Genomic DNA, 26,012 nt, shown 5'->3' on the forward strand with positions numbered 1-26,012 from the left:
TTCTTCCGGTGCACTCTCACCTCCCGTTCCAACCTCAGTATCTCTTTATCTCTCCGTTTCCTCTTCCATGCCCTATATGCGATTATCTCACCTCTTAGGACCGCTTTTGCTGTTTCCCAATACAACCCAGGTTGTTCTACGTGCCCTTCATTATGATACTCATAGTCCCTCCACTTTTCTTGTAAAAGTTCTTGGAATTTTGTGTCCTGATAAAGCTCAAATGGAAACGTCCACCCCCCATGCCCTCTCTTATCTCCTGTGCCTTCTAAAGTCACCCATATGGGGGAGTGGTCCGATACTTCGCTGGGCCCAATCTCTGCCTCCACTGTTTTAGAAAAAAGGGGGCTTGAAACAAAGATGTAATCAATTCGGGATAGGGAAGAGTGAGCCCGAGATAAGTGCGTGTAATCTCTGCACCCTGGATGTAGCACTCTCCACACATCTATCAAATCTAATGTGGAACACAAAAACGGTAGTCCCCTAGAGTAATGACTAGGGCCCAAGCCCCCCCGACCTGTCTTATCCATTAATGGGTCATACACCATATTAAAATCTCCCCCAAGCACCACATTCCCCCTCTGGTATGGTGTCAGCAATGTTATGATTTCTTTGTGAAATTTCTTATCATATACATTTGGTGCATATATATTACAAAAGATATAGGGCATCCCCCCCATCTCTACTTCTACCAATACGAACCTGCCCACTGCACTCCTCTTAACTGACTTTATGACCAGCCGCAGCCCCTTTCGAAACAAAATCAGCACACCTGCCTTCTTATTGTGAGCTGGGGCTCCGACTACTGTTTCTACCCACCCCTGCCGGAATTTATTGTGCTCTACTGAAGTCAGGTGCGTTTCTTGAAGAAACACGACGTCCGCTGCATGACGCTGCAAAGCCTGTAAAATTTTCTTCCGCTTTACGGGCGATGAGACCCCCCCCACATTCCACGATAGCAACTTAACCTGCCCCATCACTCCAAAATAGCACATAACTCCGTGTGATTTCTTTCCTATCATGTGGGGACCGCACCTCCCAGCCCTTAAGTGCCTCCCCTCTTGACCATTGTGTCTTCCATAGATCCCCTCTAATGTATACAGTCAGCGGGCAAATAATATCAATCACAGCAAATGCATTCCCAAAGAAAAAAACCCCGAATTCCCCCCTCCCCCCCCTCCCCTCCCCCTTCCCTTCCCCTCTCCCCATACCACCAGATAGTGTTCTCATCTGAGAACTGGTCACGTGTTTGCTCTACCCCTCCCCCTCTACCCTTAACTCTAAATTAACACAAACAACCCTTTTCAACATGACCTCGTAAATTGCTTAAACCCTCTTCCCATATTTAGGCTAATGTAGTTCCTCTTAGCCTATAAGTCCCTTTCAAACCCCAAGTCTCTTTCAGATAATTGGTTTATTAAACTGTAAAAACACATTCCAAACTTTTAAATCCCCAAACATGGGACTCTATTGCTGTTGCATGTGAGGTCTTACTCGACCGCCGTCTCCAGTTTCTGCTCCAGCTCTGTCAAAGTGGGTTCATTTCTCCTGCATCTATTCCGATTGATCCCCACCATCCAAACTCCTGTACGGGTGTCTCTACTTCTGTCAGCGCACTGTCTCCTCCGCATCCTGCACCATGCCTCCTTTGATCTCCTTGGCGAACTGCATCGCCTCCGCTGGGGCCGTAAATAGTCGTGTCTGACCATCATAGTGAACTCTCAGGCGTGCCGGGTACAACAAGGCAAAGCGAACTCGGCGTTGATGAAGCTCCGTGCAGGGCCCCACAAATTGCTTGCGTTGCGCCGCCACTGCAGCCGAGAAATCCTGAAAACACAACACCCTCTGCTCTTCATAACATACTTTTCCCAGGGATCGCCACGCTCTCAAGATCTCCTGTTTATGAGTGTAATTTAAGATTTTGCAAATTACAACTCGCGGACGCATCTCTCCCGATCTCAACTGTCCCAAGCGGTGTGCACGCTCTATCTTTAGGTTATTCTCCAGGGCTTTAACTTGCAAGACCTTTGGTAGCCAGGACTCTAAAACTTCGCGCAGATCCACTTCTCTTATAGCTTCCGGGATCCCCACTAGTCTGAGATTGTTTCTTCTTGCTCTGTTTTCTAAGTCTTCCAATTTCGTTTCTAGTTGGGTAATCCTCTTCTGCCAGTCCTTATCACGGCCCTCCTGCTGTGCACTCCGATCTTCTAACTCTGACAGTCTTTGCTGGAATCCCGCCATATCATTCTTTAGTCCTTCTAGCTTGCCATCCATATTATCAAGCTTTTCGGAGATTCTCTGCAGTTTAACATCTACTGATGACTCCAGCAGTTGTGAGACCTCCGCCGCTATTTCTGCCGCCCAGATAGAGCTTACAGTTTCTCCCGAGGGACCCGCGTCCGCCATTTTGCCTTCTCCAGTCCGCCCTCGTGCTCCATCTTTCCGCTGCGATTTGGATGCCATACTATTGATATTTTCGGCGGATCTTCTCAGCTTTTTCCCCTGGTAATGTTCTATTTCTATTTATACTCCGTATGGGTTGTTCTCTTGTCGATTTCGGCCGTTAGAGGGGTTGATGTTACACCGGGGTTTCAGAGCTCTCCCCTGCGGCGTCCTATCCCTCGCCTAGCATCACGTGACTCCCCCTTCCTCCTTTTTAAATACATGGAAATATCTGATCTGTGCTTCCAGGATGGTATTTTAAAATAAGTTTCAAGTTTACTTAAGAATTTTATATCCCGCTCAATCAATCGAACATGTCTGAGTGGCTGACATTCTAAAATCAGAAAATGAAAGAAGAGTACAGGTAAGTGATAGTAAAGGAAAACATGGGTGAACTACAATATATGATAGGAAAGTGGGGAGGGGAAAAACAATAGGGATGTGCAGTGTACTAGGCATTCATCAATACTGGTGTACATTTTTGACCTTTGTAGCTGCTCCTCTGGTTTTTGTTTTTTTGACCATTCTCATTTTATCATAGTCTCCTTTTTGAAAGTTAAATGCTAACATTGGATTTCCTGTGTGTACTTACTCCAGATATTACATCAAATCTGATCATATTATGATCACTTGGGCATAACAAAAGAGAGGGAACAAAGTACAAACTAAAGTCCAAACAAAAAAAACAGCACCACGGGCCTTTAAAATGGAACAAAGTTCTTTAATGAATGAGCCTTGACCCGACACGGGCCGTGTTTCGGTGACTAGCATTTTGATACAGAAAGTGAAAGTGCCTTGGTGCTTTGTAGCTTTTACTACATGAGACGTGGGGTAAGGAATATTGTAGATGAAAATATTCGAGTTATTCCCCAAGTTTTCCACGTCATCACTGTGACCCCTGACGCAGGTGCTAGTCACCGAAACACGGCCCGTGTCGGGTCAAGGCTCATTCATTAAAGAACTTTGTTCCATTTTAAAGGCCCGTGGTGCTGTTTTTTTGTTTGCATATTATGATCACTGTCATCAAGGGGCCCCAGTACCATTACCTCCTCAATCAGATCAATCGCTCCACTAAAGACTACGTCTAGAATTGTTCACCCTTTTGGTGATTCCTGAACCAGCCACTCCATTTCATCAAGGAATTTTACCTCTGCAGAAAACAAACATCCCAATGCAGCTGAATGCTCTGTAGGGCCCTGAGGTAGTAAAATGACTGTGCTCTGCACATAATCAAAGGCTATTCCTCATTGCTAGTCGGACCCAACAAAATGGCACCCGGCATCAAACTGCAAACTGGCCCTGCCAGACAGCCCGAAATCCCTGGCATATTCAGATCCTGCAGGTCCAAGAAACAGCGGTGGTGGTCCAGGAAAGGAGGAGTAAACCAAGGGTACATATAAACTTTTATTAAAGAATGACGAACTCTGCAGAATAGGGTCATTCTTCAATAAAAGTTTATGTGAACCCTTGTTTTGTTCCTCATTTCCTGGCCCACCACCGCTGTTTCTTGGACCTTGGGGATATTTTCTCCATTTCTTTTTCTTGATATTCAGATGCTGCACCAAATCAGAAGATGTGCTGCCAGCAACCGCTTCCCCACATCCCGTGGTATTCCCAGCTTGCTTGAACTACAATGCCCCAATGTCAGCCGGTGGGTCCCACAGCGGGAAAACTAATAACTAGAGGAGCAGCTGTGAAGGTCAAAAATTTACATCAGGCGTGGATGCTGTTCAAAAATACCATCCTGGAAGCCCAGAGCTAATATATTCTGTCTATTAAAAAAGGAGGAAAGAAGACCAAACGCCAGCCGGGATGGTTAAAAAGTGAGGTGAAGGAAGCTATTAGAGCTAAAAGAAAATCCTTCAGAACATGAAAGAAGGATCCGACTGAAAATAATAGGAACCTACATAAACAATGGCAAAGCAAATGTAAAGCGCTGATAAGGAAGGCAAAGAGATACTTTGGAAAGAAGATTGCATTGGAGGCAAAAGAATCGGTTGGACTGCTAGATGAGAGAGGAGTAAAAACGGCACTCAGGGAAAACAAGAGAAAAAAAATTGGATTTTCCCAAGTCCATTTTAATAATGGCTTATAGACTTTCTTTTAGGAAGCTATTCAAGTGGAGGAGTAACCTAGTGGTTAGTGCAGTGGACTTTGATCCTGGGGAACTGAGTTTGATTCCCACTGCAGCTTCTTTTGACTCTGGGCAAGTCACTTAACCCTCCATTGCCCCTGGTACAAAATAAGTACCCGAATATATGTAAACCGCTTTGAATGTAGTTGCAAAAGACCTCAGAAAGGCGGTATATCAAGTCCCATTTCCCTTTCTCCTTTTTTAAACCCCACTAAGCTAACTGCTTTTACCACATTCTCTGGCAACAAATTCTCTGCTTCGGTCTTTACCGAGGAAGATGTGGGAAAGATCTGGTATTCAATGCTGACGAGTCAGAGAAACTGTATCAAATCTCTGTAAACCTGGAGGACGTAATGGGGCAATTTGACAAACTGAAGAGTAGCAAATCGCCAGGACTGCATGGTATACATCCCAGAGTATTGATAGAATTGAAAAATGAACTTGCAGAACAATTGTTAGTAATATGTAATTTATCTTTAAATCAAGCATGGTACTGGAAGATTGGAGGGTGGCCAACGTAATGGTGATTTTTAAAAAGGATTCCAGAGGTGATCCGGGAAATTACAGACCGGTGAGCCTGACGTTGGTGCTGGGCAAAATGGTACAGACTATTATAAAGAACAAAAATTACAGAGCATATTCAAAATCATGGATTAATGAGACAAAGCTAACATGGATTTAGTGAAGGGAAATCTTGCCTCACCAATCTACTACATTTCTATAAAAGGGTGAACGAACATGTGGATAAAGTTGAGCTGGTCAATATTGTGTATCTGGATATACAAAAGGCATTTGACAAAGTACCTCATGAAAGACTCCAGAGAAAACTGGAAAGTCATGGGATAGGAGGTAGTGTCCTATTGTGAATTAAAAATTGGTTAAAGGATAGAAAACAGAGAGTAGGGTTAAATGGTCAGTATTCTCAATGGAGAAGGGTAGATAGGGTGACCAGGAGCAAATCACTTAGAACCAGAGGCTGAAAAGTGTGTCCTTCAGCCTGCTGGAGATAGAAAACACTGAGGAGCTGGACTGGATGCCAAGAGAGCGATGTCTCAGCTCAGTTTTGAGTCCTCTATCTCCACCTGCTGGTTGAAGAACACAACTATCCCACAGATTCTGGAATAGTGGGAAGCTATGTAATGGAATCCTTGTCTGTACTTGTCCCATGTCTTTCTGAATTCAAAAACTGTTTTTGTTTCCACCACCTCCACTGGGAGGAGGATAGAAAGTGGAAGATCTAGCTTGGCCAGACCTATACACTCCAATATTTTCTCCATTATATCCCCAGTTTTGTAGAGTTTACCCTTAATTTTCTGCAGCAGATGGTCATTCTGGGCAATGAGTTGTTTTTCACACAAGCTCAGCTAAATTTCATCACAGAAACTGGGCAATAGCACAGTAATATAGGACTGTCTTCAGGCCTCTTCCAAAATATGTTAAAAAGATTTAGAGAAGATGGGTACTCATCACTGCACTCTGGCTCATCGTCAGGCATGACCTCCTTTCTCCTCCATCAATTTGTTTGCTGCCTACATCTTCTTCCACGTGGTCTTCCCTTCATTGAGCTTGACTACTGCTGTGATTAAATGGCAGCTCTTACCGACAGTCCTGCCAAACAACATTACTACTGCAGCACTGTAGTTTATATCAGACAGCATTCTCTCCTGCAAGTAGAAAAATTATACAATAGTCTTGTTATTATTTCTCATGCAGCTTGGAACTCTTAGTATATGCAAGGCCTAAGCTTCAGCACAGGAGCATGACAGGATAGATGGCCTTTAGTAATGAGTCAACTATCTTTAACATACTAAGAATGCTGTTTAACTAGGATCATCCCTTTCACATAGAAGATATGGAGAAGTATCTTAGTAGTTAGAAAGTGGGATGTGAGCCAAGAAACTCTTTGTGACCATGGGAAAATAAAAGTTGCTGACACAGTTATGCTAACTATATGAACTTTTTTCTATAGGGACAGATAGATATTGGAAGCAGGTCTGGCATGGGGAAAGCAACCAGCATAACTGCCAGGGCCAACATGCATACGAGGTTCCAATCCTGGCCAAAGGTAAAGGAGGTACTATTTGCCAGAAAGTGATGGGTCCCCCTTCCAAATTTCTGCCCTAAGCCCCATTATATTTAACAATGTGCCTTGAATGGAATACGAGTCACTCTGTACAGCCATTGGAGGTTAGCCTATCAGGGTACATACATAAGAATGCTATATATGGAAAGCAAGAAGACAATAATGGTGATAAGTTTACTTACTTCTGTAATTGTAGAGTAGGGGGTATCAGATGGACACCATCCATTGTTGTCAGGATCTGCCATTTTATACTTCAAAGGCATACCTAGCTTAAAAAAAGTCTTGTGAATGAAAGAGGTTTATTTAGTCTGGACTTTTTTCTTAAGTCTCTTCATTTGTTGCCTAGGTCCTCAGTATCATTGGTTATGATCTTACGCGACAGTCATCTTATTGCATATCCTCTACCACAATTTCTTCTTGTGATCAACTAACTTTATTAGAGACCAGCCCAAACATATTTTGTTAGAACACGACTAATAAGGATTGTAATTTTAAACAATGTATGAATGGGTTTGGAATGTTTTATTTGGATTTGGTATAAATATTATATTAGTCAGTGACAGTGGTAAAATTGATGTAGAATGGCTAATTATTGAGAATTTAACCCTGAGTTTGGAATTAAGGACCTTTCATATTTGGGAGACATTTTTGTCCATCCTGTTGACCACTTTGGACACTTTAATGAATCCACATTGTTAAATGCAGGGTTTTAATATATCTCAATTTAGAAATGTTGTGTAAAATGTGTGCGTTTTACCTGTATCCACTTAACATTTATCTAATGTGCGAATATTGCAGCATTGAGCCTTCTATAGGACATTTTGATAATTTTAGCCTTAAAATTCTTTTGAAGAGATAACTGTGACGAAACAGTGGGTTTCTAAGCCTGAAAACTGTATTAGTTCATGCAGTGTATTTCTCCTAATTGGCCAGCAGATGGTGCTTGAGTTTTAAAGCTGTTGCAGAAAAAGACTTTCTCTTTTCCAGTTTAAGCTTATGGAATGGCAATCTGCAGTACCATTGGCCAGATACTTTCAAAGTCGATGACCTGGGGCTTTGATTGGTCATGGACTTCAAATCTAGCCAGAAGGTATTTCTTTAATCTTAGTGTGGGGGTATAGAGGAGAAACATCTCTGTCCTGAGATCCTGTTGAAGGCTTGTGAACAGTTAAGTTCCTAAACTCCCCATGTGCTAACAAGTGTTAGATAGTTTTAATGTGAATCCTTGTTTTGGTTATCTGTTATTGCTTGCTGTACTTTTCCATCTATTTTTTCAAACATTCACTGTTCATCTTATTCATGATAATAAACCTATAGTTTATTAGCTCTGCTGTCCTGGACTAAGAATCCTGGTTTGTTTGTTTTTTTGGGTCTGTGGGTGCTTTCTAGAAACTGTGGGAGCCCTGGTGTGTGGCCCCAGTGTCCTAGAAATCACAGGGAATAACTTGAGAGTGGGAGACTAGTCCAGAGGCGACTGGGACCCAGCCAGTGAGAGGACGATGCTAGTATAGAGCATGAACCGAGGTGCAAACGAGTCTGGGCTGTGCTGGGCAGACCCTTCAGGTGGCCGCAGGGTAATCCCAGGTGGGTGCCAGGCTTTTCATGACAATAACATTTTAGAAAAGTTGTGTTCTCATAGTTTTTTTTCATTATACTGCTTGTTTAGCTTTCTTTCCTTAAAGCTTGCAAAATATAGTACATGTGCTCTGTAATATTAAAAACAGTAGTGGGCATTATCTCTGTTACTTTAATGAAGACTTTTCAGATGAGTGTATAAAAGTAAGAGGCGGAAAATGGAAATAGATCTGTGACCATTTATTCATTTGCACAGCAATGAGAAACGGGCTTTTTCTACTAGTGTACTATAAATTCTGCACATTGCTTAGCATAATTATCCATGCCAGCTTACAGCTGCCATTGACATTATTTATTTTAAAAATGTATACACTGCCTACAACCTAGGCAGTTTCCCAAAGTCCACCCTCAAGGATATAGCTGCCCAACAACTGCAATAACAACAAAGCAACTTAAATCTTAGAAAAATGCTGCCACAAAGAGCTGTGTTTTAAAAAGTTTTTTAAATGATAAAATACTGCCACACAAACGCAGCTGCCCAGAGAGTGTATTCCATAAAGATACCCCGCCACAGAAAAAGCAGACACTCTTCTCTCAACATAATGTGCTTTTACCATCAAATCTAAAGCTAAGCTCACTGCATTTTCAGATCTTAATGTCCTTCCAGGATGGTACACATTCAAAACTTGTTTAGAGTAAAAATATCTATGCATTGGAGTAAAGAGTCTGGTGCAGAAGCATTAATGGCATAAGACGTTACGCCTAAACATGAGCGCTAGTATTCTATAATGGAATCTTGGTGCCAAGATGGCAGTGGAGCAACTAAACTGAGGCACCAATTTATAGAACTGTCCCATAAACGTTTTACAATCAATAAAAAACTAATTAATCCAGAAAATAATTACAAAAACAGTTTACAAATAAATCAAGCCAAATAAAAAGCATGAATCGAGGAAGTGATAATATTCACTTTTCTCTGAGACACCTTTGGCCTTCTCAGTATAGATATTTAATGTATATTAAATATCTATACAAACAGGTAAAACAATTCTTCCCGAGGGAAAATTTTCGCAACATGATTCAATCAATGATATTAACACATGTCGATTACTGCAATGGAGTATATGCAGGTTGCAGGGAACAAATCCTAAGGAAACTACAGACTGCTCAGAATACGGCAGCTAGGCTTATCTATGGAAAATCTAAATTTGAAAGCGCAAAACCTCTCCGGGAAAAACTACACTGGCTACCAATCAAGGAACGTATCACTTTCAAGATTTGTACCTTTGTTCACAGAATAATACATGGTCTAGCTCCGAGCTATATGTCTGAACTAATCGACTTACCAATTAGAAACACAATTGAATCAGTCAGAACTTCCCAAGTTGTAAAAGCCTGAAGTGTAAATCAATATACGCGTCAAGTTTCTCTTACATATGCACACAGCTCTGGAATTCTCTACCAAAACACCTGAAATCTACGAATAATCATCTAGAATTCCGAAAAAAAAACCCTAAAACCTCACCTGTTCAAGAAGGCATACCTCACAGTATCTGACAAACACCGAATAATGAAATATGGCATTTTAATCATGAAACGGACAGTTTTGAACCTTGACGCATGATCACACCCTAACATTTTGTCTGAATCACCCCAACCTATTTACCGATACTTCTTTACTGCACTTGTCATTGTAATAGTACCCCTATACTGTATTTGTTCACACCGAAGTCTGTAACCAAAAATATAAAAAAAAAATTTTTAAGCTGAGGGGGCAAGTCTGGGGGTGGAGAGTGAGCGTTCCTGCAGTAATGTTAGCACGTGGTAATGTAGCTGTGCTGATTAGTGCAGCATCAGCACGTGAGCCCTTACAGACTACAAATTAGGTGGCAGTAAGGATTCACACACTAATTTTTGTTAATGGCCGTACGCTAATCGCAACATTAGCACATGGCCATTAAATCAGAAAAAGGAAAATCAGCTATTTTCCGGTCATAGCAAAAAGTGACCTTAGTGTACAGGAAAGATTCGCGTAAGGATGCGCTAAGAACACTTTTTGCTGCAGCTTTGTAAAAAGGCCCCTTAATGTGTTTGCTTGCTAACGTCGCAGATAGAGCACTTGAATGCATCAAGAGTGTTCTGATTTGTCTGATATAGGCCCACGTATGTAATGCATATGTTTGCTGTGAGCATTATGGAGCTTTGTAATTTCCCCCATGCTTTCCATGACATGCACGTCACATGAGGCTTTTGCAGAATGATATGATAGAAACTAGATTTTAGAACAGAAAATAATTTAGCAGAATGTTTATTTGAAATATTTTATACCAGTCTATCACACATTCTAATGGGTGTACAAAGAATACCAAGCATAATAAAACAGTAATAAAATAAACCTACAAATAATACCACATAAAATATCCTATATAATAATTCTCTCCTCCAATGTTCTATTGGTCTTGCTGCCTGTGTTCGTGACTTCTTCGGAGTTGGTCTGCTAGCCTCCGTAACACAGGCTGACGTCAGCAAACGTGACCTGGGAGTGGGCGGGGCATGTGGCGTCCCAGGTCCAGCCAGCTCGGTGCTCTGTGCAGCCTGCGGGTGTTGCAGGCCGGTCCGATCGCCCCGGAGAGTGCTGAAGCTGTGGCACTGGCCTGGGGGGGGGGGGGGGTCTGACCGGCCAGACGTTGCCTGCAGGGGCCGCTGAGTGACCAGCTAGACCTAACGCATGCCCTGCATTATGAGTTGCTTCCAAGATCAATTGCCAATGCCTGAAGAAATACATGCTCCCACCGAATAAACGCATCTGCTGCTAGAGCAAAATGAATATTAAAATCACCCATAAAACAAACATTATCACAAGTAAAAAGTTCACTCAACAACACATTCAGCAACGGGGAACAATCTATACTCATCAAACATTTAGCAGCCCCAGGATTATGACGTTTACAAGATGAACCCCACGCCAACTGCCTATACCTCCCCCTCCCTCATATCACCACACATAAAACTTTAAACCGCATCTTATTCCTTCCCCCATCCATCCCAAATCCACTCAAAGGAGCTCCTTAGTCTTTGTTCCTTCATCAGTGCAACTAAAGAGGCGCTTACCGCCCCCCAGTGCTGACCTGGCTCTTTTTACCACATGCCCAAGGATGAGATCACACAAGGGACGGGTTTAGCAGTAGTCCCGATCAGGCGGCAGCTGAAACACTCGGAGAAATCCCCAATCAAGATCTTCCAGGAAACACAGCGACTAAACAGCACTTGAGGGTCCAGTTGACACAGAGAGGCACAGTTTCACTGCTCCTCCGGAACTGATCTGGCTCTTTTCACTGCACACCCAAGGAGGAGTAGTAGTAGCGAGGGAGGGAGGGAGGGGGGACCTTGAAACTCGGAAGGAGGGAGGGACCTTGAAACTCAGAGGGAGGGAGGGGACAACCCTGAAACTCAGAGGGAGGGAGGGAGGGGAGGGGATGACCCTGGCACTCGGAGGGAGGGAGGGGGATGACCCTGTCACTCGGAGGGAGGGAGGGGGATGACCCTGACACTCGGAGGGAGGGAGGGAGTGGGGACGACTCTGGAATTGGGAGGGAGGGAGGGGGGCCCCTGGAACACACTCTCATTCTCACACACACTCTCTCTCATAGACAAACTCGCACCCAGTCTTTCTCTCTCTGTCACACACACACACTCGCACATTCACTCTCTCACAGAGTCACTCACACACACACTTTCTCAAACATACACACTCCAAGGAAAACCTTGCTAGCGTTCGTTTCATGTGTGTCAGAAACAGGCCTTTTTTACTAGTTAAATAATAAGATCTCCAAGCAGACCCAAAACTACTTTCAATTTTTTTTGTAAATGCCAATACAAATTGGATATTTTCAACCTTCTTTTGGAAAGTTAAAAGATCAATCAAATTGCAATTCACTTGAAAAGGCATTCTATGATACTGGACCACTAAGTTAAAAAAACCCTGGCTTTAGATAAAGTCTGAATGGCAGCTTTACCAGTAGGCGCAGCTAAAAGAACTAAGCCTGATGACCTCAAAGATCACCCTGGACGATAACAAGAAATTGCTACTTGCAAAAAGATGGTATTATAAACTGCAGAGCCTTCAGAATAGTTGGTAGCACTTTAACCTGCACAAGATATCTAATCAATGCAAAGATGAAAGATGGGGAGTAATATGTTATCTTTTTGTACTCCTACTCACAAGCCAGGCTACATCATTTTCAGCCAACTACATCGCCATTAACATGATGACTAGAAGACCAAACACATAATGAACTACAATAATCCAGTTCCGGAGAAATTAATGCCTAACACATCAAGTAAAGGTTTTAATATACACCTGTAGTGTAGACACGGCTGGGTGGTGCACCCTTGCTGTGGCTGGCAGGGATCCCCAAGCCCCACCAGCTGAAGATTCCAAGCACCTCTCTCTCTGTCCTGCCCTCTCCCCCTCTCCAGTGATCCTGCATCTCTCTCTCTGTCTCTCAATCTGAATCCCCCCCCCCCCCCGGGTTCCTTTTAAAATTTTGCTTCACTTCTAGAGGTCATCATCAGCGATTCACACACAATGCTGGCACCAGTCCCAGAGCCATCCCCTCTGATACAACCTCCTATTTCTGCATAGGCGGGACTACGTCATAGGGAAGGCTCTGGGGACAGCACCAACACTGTCAGTGACTTTCGAGGCCTTTTTACAGAGCTGCAGCAAAAAGTGTCATTAGCGATTTGGGTTTCTGCCAGGTACTTGTGTCCTGGCTTGGCCACTGTTTGGAAAAAAGGATAGTGGGCTAGATGGACCATTGGTCTGACCCAGTATGGCTACTCTTATATTCTTAAGTTGGGGGGGGGGGGGGCACTGAAAGACGGAGAGAGATGCCAGATCATCAATGGGTGGGAAGAGGGAGAGAAAACTTGGTGCTCACCCGCATGGGGATGAAGCTCACTCAAAACTGGCCACTGATATACAGTTGCAGCTTATACAAACACCCTTCACTGACACTCCTCACTTGAGAACTATAACTTAAACACTCATTGAAAATAATAATTAATGCATTTTCTTTAAGACAGAGATCTTAACACCAACCACACCTTCAGTTTTTCAGATCATGGAAGTTTACAGACAGTTAGAGCCTCTGTTCTTCCAGAATGTAAGACAACTTTATTGCACACTAGCTACTCTGACATCACGTTAATGACAGTGGAAATTCATAAAATGTAATATAAACCGTTAACACCATCTCTATGATGATAGTGAAAAATAACGGGTCTTAAAGATTTTACATAAAATTGGAGCCACAGTAACACTTTTGAGGCCAGGTCCAATTCTCACAATGTATGTAACAAAATTGAATGGTTGATTGTATCAAATGCAGCAGATATATATAAAAAAAAAATAACACAACAAAAACATGACCATCAAAAATGCCCTGAATAAAAATATCAAGCAATTATAACAAGCGAGTCTCAGTGCTGTCCCTTTAACATCCAAAATGCCTCTATAATTCATATACGAATAAATATATATCCTCATGAATGTAGTTAACCCTTTTCCAGGGATGGCCAAAATAACCAATTTGCATATGGTCACCTGCCTCCCCTTTCAACAGTTACTCTTTAAGTATTACATACTTCCTGCTTACCAATAATGAGGTGCACACTGTTTCACAGTACGCACATAAACCTTTGTATCTCAACACCCGTTACAAAAATTTACTCAAGCGTTTGCAAAGATTATATGTAAATTGTATTAAACACAGAGAAATAAGGAAGGTCATTTTTGAAAAACAGATTTTGTAAATTATATTGGGACATAAAATTGGGAAATACTGATCACAGGTCAATCTGTATAGCAGATTATGGCAAGCATAACAGGCCTAGATATTGAACTTGACAAAGGGGCTTGACAGTTGCTTTGCATCAAATCTGTGTTGAAGCGATGAACCTTCATTAGTTCACCACAGTAACAACTCACTAGTGGTCTTGGCTAGGAGGCAACTACTCTGATGGTGTTGAGGACCACTGCCTAGGCCTGGAAGTGGTGGATCTATTTTCTTCAGTAGTTGCCAGGGAAAACATGCTCTTTCCAGCCCTCTAATCTCCATCCTCTTCCCCTCATCTCCTGAAGCATTTGCCCCACAACAGAGGCAACAAATGATTCCATTGCCCAGTCTGATGAAAGACTTTCAATTCCTCCAACAGAGCAAACCAGGACACCACAGGCCATGCACAAATGCTGAAGGGGTGAGGTATATGGCTGAGGAATTTGCTCCCTCTTCTCATCCATTAAACTCACCAAAGGGACATATACCAGGGAAAGAAGTGAAACGTGATGGCTGAATGTTGGGCGGCTTGTGAAGAAGTGAGGACTGGTGGATTTTTGGCCAAAGTCATCTTCCTCGTCCTTTAATTCCTTTCTTTCTCTTCCTAAACATCTACTACTACTATTTAGCATTTATCATAAGAATAAGTAAGTAATGTCACAGTTATGGTCTGTCTCATTTAGATATAACTGGTACCTATGTGTTTCTCACGTTGAAGTTACCCTTAATAATGTATGGTGGATCTCTTTGTTAGATATACTGTACTTATAATGCAGTTGGGATATTGCATCTTAACCCTTGGCTCTAAAAAGAGAACTAGTATGGCTTTGTGCAGCAACAACAGGCTTTCTGGCCAAAAGAATTAATTTACATTAATACTCCTAAAGGCCTAGCCTTTGATCTGGTGTCAGTACAATAAGCAATGTCTAGAATGAGAACAAAGACACAGCCTTCCACAGAGGTATGAAGTATAGATGGTCAGCAGCATAAAACTTAACAGAGAGAAAGAAATGTGAAACCTTTAGATATGATTTTTGCGGGTGTTTACCTCTTCTCTTGCTTACTCCATGTTGCCACCAACTTTCTAAAGCCATTCACCCTCATGTAAGTGAAGCTGGCAGCCTTAAAAAAATAATCTTCTACTTTAGTAGGGTGGGATGCCTGGTTGTTAGAGGGCCAGAAGGCAGCGAGGCCAGACCCAGTCCATCATTCTCAGTTCCTCCATCTGCCATGAATAGAGAAGAGGCAAATCCCTCTTCCAGCAGGATCCTTGGGGGTGAAACCGGGTTTCCTAGCCTTTGATACCATTTTTGCAAAGACTCCACACACGTACTCAGAGCAGGAAAAAGAGCACAACTTACACACTATGTATGGTCAATACAGGCATAGTTTACAAGCTGAAGATACAAATATTTTCTAAACAGTGCGGTGGCTACCACAGTTATTAGAAAATACAGGTTTTTTTTTTTGTTTTCTCTTTCCAAGGTAGATATTTCCACGGGTATTGCAGACAAACAGACTTTTGAAAATGTATTAGGGTGGTACTAGAATAGCTTTCTGATCAACACTACCAAAGCAACACTCAGGTTTACTTGGATATTTTAAGAATAAAGTGCTCTGAAAAAAAATCAGCAAACTGTGGTGTTGCCAATTAAGAGATCTGTTTTTGATTCTCGAGCTTCATTTTTCCTCCTAGGGTTAGCTTGAGCTAAGATGCTGCAGAGGTTGCATTCACATCCCTGTGGAGAAGGGAATATCAGCTATCATGCAACAGTTAGACTCATGGTTCATATGTACTAGAGGAAGCTGTGATTTATGATCCCTGGCTAATAACTGTCACTGCAACAGTTTGACTAAATAGCCAGGGAAGAGGAGGAAAAAAAAACCTAAGAACTTGAGAATGGTGCCATGACCAAAAAAGACCAGTTCCAATTGAACTAGAAGACATAAGACATAAGCATTGCCACATTGGGACAGACCAAAGGTCCATCTAGCCCAGCACTCTGTCTCTGACAGTGGCCCATCCAGGTCACAATCACCCGACAAGATCCACGGAGCAAAGCATTTTGTACTGCTTGTCCCAGGAATAGTGGATTTTTCCCTAGGTCCATTTATAACATTATATGGCCTTTTCCTTCAGGAAGCCATCCAAACCTTTCTTAAACTCTGCTAAGCTAACCGCTTTAACAACATTCTCTGGCAACGAATTCCAGAGTTGAATTACGCGCTGAGTAAAGAAAAATTTCCTCTTATTTGTTTTAAACTTAATGCACTCCAGCTTCATCGCATGCCCCCTTGTCCTAGTATTTTTGGAAAGCGTAAACAGACACTCCACATCTATCTGTTCCACTCCACTCATTATTTTATATACCTCTATCATATCACCCCTCAGCCGCCTTTTCTCCAAGCTGAAGAGCCCAAGCCGCTTTAGCCTTTCCTCATAGGAAAGTCGTCTCATCCCCTTAATCATCTTCGTCGCCCTTCTCTGCACCTTTTCCAATTCCACTATATCTTTTTTGAGGTGCGGCGACCAGAATTGAACACAATACTCTAGGTGAAGTCGCACCATGGATCGATACAGTGGCATTATAATATCCTCATTTTTGTTTTCCATCCCTTTCCTAATAATACCTAACATTCTATTTGCTTTCTTAGCCGCAGCAGCACACTGAGCAGAAGATTTCAACGTATCATCAATAACAACTCCCATGTCCCTTTCTTGTTCCGTAACTCCTAACGCTGAACCTTGCATGACGTAGCTATAGTTTGGGTTCCTCTTTCCCACATGCATCTGGGCCATAATTCCCCTAGAATAAAATACATTTTTCCTGAGGATGAAACAGTGTAGTGGTTTTATTGTTTATATTTTTGAATACATTATTTAGAATATTTATTGGCAACACTGGATTCTTTAACTATAGATTCTGTATTGAGAACCAGTCCAGAAAAAAAGCACAGCAGGCTCTCAAGAAAAGGTACAAGTGTGCTTTATTAATGACCTGACACAGGCTGTGTTTCGGCATAAAACAACGCCTGCCTCAGGGGTTGATTCTAAAATATTAACAAACAAATTTAAACATACAACAGATATATATAATATATATATATATATATATATATACACACACACACACAACCATAAAAAAGATAACGATAATGACATTAATACTGTACTATGACCACATACCAAAATAAGTAAAATATAATATGTGAATGAAAATGAAAAGTGTGCACCAAAAAAACATCAAATCTAGAAAATGATAACTGAAATGCACCATGATGGAATATGACATATATAGTGGAGACAATATGCGCATGTGTGAAGAAGTGGAATGTTTGTAAATGACTAGTGACTAAGTGACGGAATGGAGACCACAAACTGGTGACTAACTGATGAAGTAAATGGGCTGATGTGAAAAAACAAATCCTTAACAATAGGACAGCACAACTAATAATACTCAGAGAGTAACCAATCCACCCTTTAAAAAGAATAAATTAATAATCAATGATTGTTGCGTTCAAATAAAAAAAGCATAACAACTACAGATGTAGACATGGAGTGCAGAAACCTACCTCACTGCTTAACTATATCCTGATCAATAATAAAGAAGAAGGAAAACAAATGTCTGAACAGTCACCAATTAATGGACGGTGGCTGAGCAGCGTACTGCAAACATCATACCAGTGTGTTTTTTTGTAGCAAAAATGGTGCCGGTACTCAAATGCCAGGCCACCCTTCAGGGGTGGGGTGATCACTGAAGGACCCACCCAGTGTTAAGCATCGCGCAAAAGCGAGATGAAATTCATAAACCTTACCTCGGAGTGGTGATCCATCAACTTGATGCGGTACAAACTGCCATGAAACTCTCCCTCCCTCCCCCCCCCCCCCCCAAGCAAAGTGGATTTGTGAAACTAAAACAGAATGATCTACTGGGGCTAGAACGGATAATCTCATATAAAACAAAAGAACTCATAAATGCCTTTTAATATTATGTCACAGTTGGTCTCTTCCCATAAGGGAATTGCTGAAGAAATTACTGTAAGAGAACAGTCCTGACATTATACTAGGAAGCAGTGGCCATTTCAGCCAATGAGCCATAAATTCCCAATGAATATGCATGACATGTACTTGCATGCATTCTCTCACTATATGCTATGTGAGCTCTGAACCATTTCTTACTACAGGAGTGGACACCTCCAGTCTTTTAAGTGGATGGCTATATACAGTGGTGGAAATAAGTATTTGATCCCTTGCTGATTTTGTAAGTTTGCCCACTGACAAAGACATGAGCAGCCCATAATTGAAGGGTAGGTTATTGGTAACAGTGAGAGATAGCACATCACAAATTAAATCCGGAAAATCACATTGTGGAAAGTATATGAATTTATTTGCATTCTGCAGAGGGAAATAAGTATTTGATCCCCCACCAACCAGTAAGAGATCTGGCCCCTACAGACCAGGTAGATGCTCCAAATCAACTCGTTACCTGCATGACAGACAGCTGTCGGCAATGGTCACCTGTATGAAAGACACCTGTCCACAGACTCAGTGAATCAGTCAGACTCTAACCTCTACAAAATGGCCAAGAGCAAGGAGCTGTCTAAGGATGTCAGGGACAAGATCATACACCTGCACAAGGCTGGAATGGGCTACAAAACCATCAGTAAGACGCTGGGCGAGAAGGAGACAACTGTTGGTGCCATAGTAAGAAAATGGAAGAAGTACAAAATGACTGTCAATCGACAAAGATCTGGGGCTCCACGCAAAATCTCACCTCGTGGGGTATCCTTGATCATGAGGAAGGTTAGAAATCAGCCTACAACTACAAGGGGGGAACTTGTCAATGATCTCAAGGCAGCTGGGACCACTGTCACCACGAAAACCATTGGTAACACATTACGACATAACGGATTGCAATCCTGCAGTGCCCGCAAGGTCCCCCTGCTCCGGAAGGCACATTTGACGGCCCGTCTGAAGTTTGCCAGTGAACACCTGGATGATGCCGAGAGTGATTGGGAGAAGGTGCTGTGGTCAGATGAGACAAAAATTGAGCTCTTTGGCATGAACTCAACTCGCCGTGTTTGGAGGAAGAGAAATGCTGCCTATGACCCAAAGAACACCGTCCCCACTGTCAAGCATGGAGGTGGAAATGTTATGTTTTGGGGGTGTTTCTCTGCTAAGGGCACAGGACTACTTCACCGCATCAATGGGAGAATGGATGGGGCCATGTACCGTACAATTCTGAGTGACAACCTCCTTCCCTCCGCCAGGGCCTTAAAAATGGGTCGTGGCTGGGTCTTCCAGCACGACAATGACCCAAAACATACAGCCAAGGCAACAAAGGAGTGGCTCAGGAAGAAGCACATTAGGGTCATGGAGTGGCCTAGCCAGTCACCAGACCTTAATCCCATTGAAAACTTATGGAGGGAGCTGAAGCTGCGAGTTGCCAAGCGACAGCCCAGAACTCTTAATGATTTAGAGATGATCTGCAAAGAGGAGTGGACCAAAATTCCTCCTGACATGTGTGCAAACCTCATCATCAACTACAGAAGACGTCTGACCGCTGTGCTTGCCAACAAGGGTTTTGCCACCAAGTATTAGGTCTTGTTTGCCAGAGGGATTAAATACTTATTTCCCTCTGCAGAATGCAAATAAATTCATATACTTTCCACAATGTGATTTTCCGGATTTAATTTGTGATGTGCTATCTCTCACTGTTACCAATAACCTACCCTTCAATTATGGGCTGCTCATGTCTTTGTCAGTGGGCAAACTTACAAAATCAGCAAGGGATCAAATACTTATTTCCACCACTGTATGTGGATGCCCTCTGTGCCTGTACTCCCACTGTAACTCCACTCCTCCTGCACCATCCTACACCCCTAGAAAGATCTATGCACAGGGCAAGATTAACCCTTTTAGAGACCCCCCATTATACTATAAATACATTTTAAAAGTCCCACAGAGTCCTGTGTAATTCTCACTGCAGAGAAGCAGCAGCAGGGGGTGTGAAAAAAGCCTTTTTTATTTTTTTTGCCGAAAATGGACGTGTGGCAAAATCAAAATTGCCATGCGTCCATTTTGGGTCTGAGACCTTACCACCAGCCTCTGACCTAGCAGTAAAGAATCTGGGCAGTAATAGCCTGCATGCGTCCGTTACGCACGTCCGAAAATAAAAAATATTTTTCAGATGCACGTATCGGACGCGTGCCAAAAATGAAATTACCGCAAGAGCCACGCGGTAGTCGGGCAGTAACTCCATTTTGGCGCGTGTAGACGCTTACGCGGCTTAGTAAAAGGGCTCCTAAGATAAATTAATGGAACAGAGAAAAGTATAGAAATGCTAATTTAAGTAGCATATTCTTTGCCATACAATGAACTATTGAATATCTTTACTGCTGTAATTGTCTATCACCTATGTTCAACTTATTCTTGCTGTACACCTTCTTGGATGAATTTCTTCAAAAAGGCAGTAAATAAATCTGAATAAATAAATTTGAGTGAGCCCACGACTCCTCTAATCAGATCTTTTCCAAGCAAAAATCCTTCTCCACAGGTAATAGTAAAGCGGTACAGGCTGCAAACCCAACACTGAAATACAGAGTTTATATATCAGTTATCTTGTTACCTCCTTTAATTTTAAAAGTTTAATAGGCAGCATACACATTGCTTTCATGATTACACACCCACAGCCTTGGTTATTATGTTAGTAGCAACATTAAAGCATAGGTAAGACTTTGTAATGATCACAATACCAGACTGATTCATTCAAACACAGTATCTACACAATGAAATACACGGACATAACCACCACATCCAGAAACAGAGACACAGAGCACACAGGCACTTACAGCATTTAACACTTTCTACTGGCACTGTTGAGGATACAGAAGACTGAAGAGGTGAAATATTGCTGAAACTCACCCTCACAAATGCAGGACAATGGGCTAACAGGGCCCAAAGAAATGTACAATATAGCTAGAAAAATGAATGAGCATAACAGAGATGATGGGATGCATTAATACTACAGTATTAATGGGACACATTAATACAATAGTATTAATGGGAAAACAGATTTTGTTGGTTTTTGGCAATTTGATGGAATGGATCATTTTAAAAGCTTAACAAAAGATCCTCACTGAGCTGTATGAATACCTAGGGTTTGGGAATGACAAAAATGGGCAAAAGTCTTTTAATACTATTTATTCTAACTTTATACAGTTAACTGAATATTTTACCGCATAAACAACTACCTATTCATTTAAGCACAAAATAAAATAATTGACTAAAAGCATTCCATTGGAGTACTCAGTACTGTGACCATTTGGCTTACAATTGTGCCGTCCCACAAGAATATAACAGACCTAAGACACTCCATCTGGATCCTCAAGAGTTCTTACTGTTCTGAAGCCATTTAGATGTAGAATGCAGTAGAATGGCCAGTCTATTTTATACTGCTGCGAGTGTAAGATCCAGCATGAACAGCCTGGATTTCAGCAACATCAATAAAGGGAAGCAAAAAGGATTGAGAGGAATATAAACTAAGAAAATGGGAAAACCGAAGAGATAAAGTGGGCGGCTGAGAAAAAGATGAGAGAGAGCCACAAAACAGTGCAGAACAGCTAAACAAGAAAGAAAGGACAAAGAACTAAAAAAAAAAAACAGACACACAAAGAAAAGGGGAAGAAAAGAAGAAAATAAATAGCAGAATAGCTGGTAAAGAAAAGACAAAACATTCTACTAGTAGAACAAAGGGTTCAGACAAACAAAATGGGAGGCTGCAACAAGAAAGAAAATGCCAAGTATAAAAAGAACAATAACTAGGCACACATACAACTTTAAGCGGTGAAGGGAGTTCACAATCAATCCGTTCTCAATATACTCAACTTCACAACACATTCATCCCTTATATCACAAAGGTCCAGCTGAACGGGTAGATGTGAAGCGTCTGTTCACGCTTTCCAAAAATACTAGGACTAGGGGGCCTGCGATGAAGCTACAATGTAGTAAATTTAAAACGAATCAGAGAAAAGGTTTCTTCACTCAACATGTAATTAAACTCTGGAATTCGTTGCCAGAGAATGTGGTAAAGGTGGTTAGCTTAGCGGAGTTTTAAAAAGGTTTGGACGGCTTCCTAAAGGAAAAGTCCATAGACCGTTATTAAATGGACTTGGGGGAAATCCACTATTTCTGGGATAAGCAATATAAAATGTTTTGTACATTTTTGGGATCTTGCCAGGTATTTGTGACCTGGATTGGCCACTGTTAACAGGATGCTGGGCTCAATGGACCTTTGGTCTTTCCCAGTATGGCAATACTTATGTACTTATAATAGGATCTGTCAGATCAGTGTACCCGCCTCCATACTGGCTAAATGATTTTTAGCCAATATGGTGACAACTGGTCTCCACCATGTAACGTCAATTGTAGCAGAAAAGCTAAGTACTAATTTGAAGATTGAGGATAAGAATGTTTGTGAAAAAGCAAAAAATAATATAAATACAATAAATGACTGTTGAAGAAAAAATAAGTAAAAATCTCAAAATTGGATTGATGAGGATTGTGGTACTGCCTAGTATGCTTGGCTCATAAAAATCATTTGGCCAATATGGAGGTGGGTACGCTGATCTTACGGATCCAATTATGATTCTCTGATCACCTGGACCTTTGTGATATAAGGGATGAATGTGTTGTGAAGTTGAGTATTTTGAGAACGAAGTATAAAAAGAAGACAGTAAAAGACAGCAGATAAAGGCCAATTGGTCCATCATTTCTGCCTAGTGTTAATCCAGCTGCCACCTGTGAAAGCTTGCCTTCTTTTTCTTTATTATTCTAACTCAATTTTAGGTCTTCCTCTTTGATTTTCTGCCCCATATTTAATGCAATACCCAGGCCCTTCTGCCCATCTGTGTCTGGCATCCAGCCTTTGTAATAATCTAAACAGCTACCAAAATTGCTGAAGCAGTTGCCCTGTCATCCAGCTGCTTAAATCTCCAACCAGCTGACTCTCATATGGCTTCCTCTTAGACTGCTCTGTCATTAACTAGTGCTTCCTTTACCCTTGCTGAAAAAAGTCTCCTTATCACATCTTCCCTTCCTTCTCCTCTAAAGAAAGTGGAGTCTGAATTGTCTGTACTACTGCAACCTTTGTACCACAGTTCTTTATACCTGTCTCACGCATGCTCAAATCTGAAGAAGGAATGAAGGAACAAAAAGTGAAACAGAGGCACAGAGGAAGGGATGTAAAGAAGGAAGGGGAAAGAAATGTTAGGAAAATAAGCACAAAAAGAAAAGGTTGGATGGATAGTATGGTCTTTTCCTGCTGTTAAATTCTATACTTCTGTGGAAGAAAAGATACAGAGATGATATGTGAAGAAATTAAAATAAATGTATAAAAAGGTTCTGAATTAGAACAGCATGCCTATATCACATGCATCCACAGATCTGAAGTCAATGTATCTCGTTTGTAAAGAAAATCAAATGGGATCCTAAAGACACTGCATGTATTCCTAGGGAACACGTAAGAAGCAAAATATTTAAACAGCTTTTCATACAAAACAAAAGAAAAAAAGCCTTGTTTAATCAATTCAGTTCTAACATTTTAATTGAAATATTAATTTAAACTACTTGTCTGGCATATTAAAAAAACATTAAATTAAGCAAAACGAACTGCTAAGAAATGCTACAGAATCTGTTAATATGAATGCTCTATAGAAAATGTAGCTGTAATCAAATTCTTAGCAAGACTGCGGCTAACAGCGCCTAAGGAAAGAAATTCATAAAGGATGCTGCATACCAAAAGATTAAAATCACTGTACTCTGTTCCTGAATTGTTTTCACTTTCTTGTCTAGAACTACATATAATTTTTTTTGTCTTATTTCCAGTAGTTATTATGATCCTGAAGAAAATGAAACTTTTTAGTTGTGATACCTTTCTCAGATAAGTAGTGATATTTACACATACAGATCACATATGCATGCAGATGGTGATTTCAGAAAGCCACTATTTACAGGTGGAGATCACCAGGATGCAGACATTTCAAGGGGGCGTGACCTGGGAATACTTTGGGTGTGGCTTGGACAAGCCACACATCTATATCTGCATTCCCCATATTGCCCATCTATGTTACAAAAATTCCATGTTGAGCAGCAGCTCAAAGGGAAACACATGTTCAAAAAAACTGATCATTTCACCCAGGGCTTTACATAATGGATTAAGGGAGAAAGTCTCCTTAATTCCCTATAGTTTATTTCTGTCTCCTCCTCTATCCAAAAAAAAAAAAATCCATAAAAAATGCAGCCTTTTTAATTGGTGACACAGACATACAGGTTTGTAAAATGAGACCAGCTACACACTAAGGGCCTTGTTTACTAAGGTGCACTAGCTAATGCTTAGCACGTGCTAACCATGCAGATGTATGGGCATCTACAGGGTTAGTGCGTGCTAATGCTTACTGCACACTAAAAACACTAGCACACCTCTAGCACGGCTTAGTATACAGGGCTTTAAAAGTGTCAGCAATTACAAATGCAGGTTGTAAAATTAGTACTTAGAATGAAAATGCTAAATTGATGATGTTCTTTTTGTGCATATGTAAATCTGTAAAATGGCTGCTCCTGCTGCACATGTACTCCTGCACTTCCTTATAGTTATTTTATAAGGGTTGGGCGGTATATCGAATTTTAAATAAACTTGGAAACTTATTAAAATACAGACAGAATTGAGCATATCCTGACCTAGACATCTGAATTCAATCTCCACATTTTATACATGAGCTGTCATGACCACATCAGCCCCCCTTCCTCAGGTATTAGCTCAATAACAATGTCACAACCTACAAAGAATTTGGTTCATTGACATCTTTTTCCTGACCATTTAAAATGTTTAGGGCAAGTGCCATTATGAGATATGTGTCTCCACATTGCGATCTACAATCCCTTTTTATAGGAAAACTGCGCAAAACAATTGGAATAATGTCTTTGAAAGTTATTAAATCTCTCAGCCTTCCTTCATGTAAAGGATCAGCCTGAAGCAGCTCCCTCTGATTTAATCATATACTTCTTTTGCCATCTAACATCTTAACCACTGCCTAAAAGATTTAATGAGTTAGAATTCTTGTGGACGAGATGGGGCAAGAGTCCAGGATCTATACTTTTCTCATCGGGTTTGTGTGTATATTGCTATACACTCACCATGCCATGGGCTGCAGTACTCGTTCTCTGTCAGAGACATGGCAGGATGAAAGATGAAAGGGCGGTTTAGTCTCCCGTGACAAGATGATGGTCAGAAAGTAGAGATAACGACCAGACATCAAACACTGACTTGAAACAGGAAAAGATGAGAGAAAACAGAAGAGCAGGGCCACATTGCAATACTGAAATGGAAAAAGAGCTGTTCAAACGACAAAAAATAAAAAAAAAGGTGAAATGGGGTTAATAGTGTGAGGTAACACTTCAAATCAAGGGAGCAAACATACCATTAGTCGGATGCTTTGCAAACGACACAGAAAATCGTTTTACGGCAGGCATAGACAACAGCTCTGAGGAAATAAAAAAGAGGCATTGGCATTAACATTCTGCTTCAGCAAACACAAGCGCACATACATATACCTAAAAAATTTTTTTTAACAATTTGCAGCATGGCACTTGCTGTTACCCTGTTCTGGATATCGTTCCAGTTTGATGCAAGATATGTCTTTTTTGGTTAGTCCAGTCACCCTGAGTTCACAAAACCCCAGCTCACAAATAAGAAATATCTAGTCTTAACTTGCTGCTACAAATACTTCTGTTCTGCTTATGTTATTGATCTGTCCGTATAGAGACTGGGCTTTCTTCTGGAAATGTCTCCATATTGAACTGTCCAAACACGGCACCAGAGTTTTGTCTGTCGCTCTTCTCTTATGTACATCTTGTTCATATACACCATCAGTTCCATTATAG

General features: G+C 41.4%; 1 protein-coding gene across 1 annotated transcript in view; it reads right to left on the reverse strand.

The window, feature by feature from the left end:
- The window catches only part of PPIP5K1 (diphosphoinositol pentakisphosphate kinase 1), a 283,513-nt gene that overhangs the window by 42,376 nt on the left and 215,125 nt on the right, over window positions 1-26,012 (reverse strand). Inside the window, 1 exon segment of the mRNA XM_030189638.1 lies at window positions 25,550-25,612. Coding sequence (XP_030045498.1) covers window positions 25,550-25,612 — 63 coding nt within the window.

This window comes from Microcaecilia unicolor, chromosome 1 (assembly GCF_901765095.1).
Source record: "Microcaecilia unicolor chromosome 1, aMicUni1.1, whole genome shotgun sequence".
Taxonomy (NCBI): domain Eukaryota; kingdom Metazoa; phylum Chordata; class Amphibia; order Gymnophiona; family Siphonopidae; genus Microcaecilia; species Microcaecilia unicolor.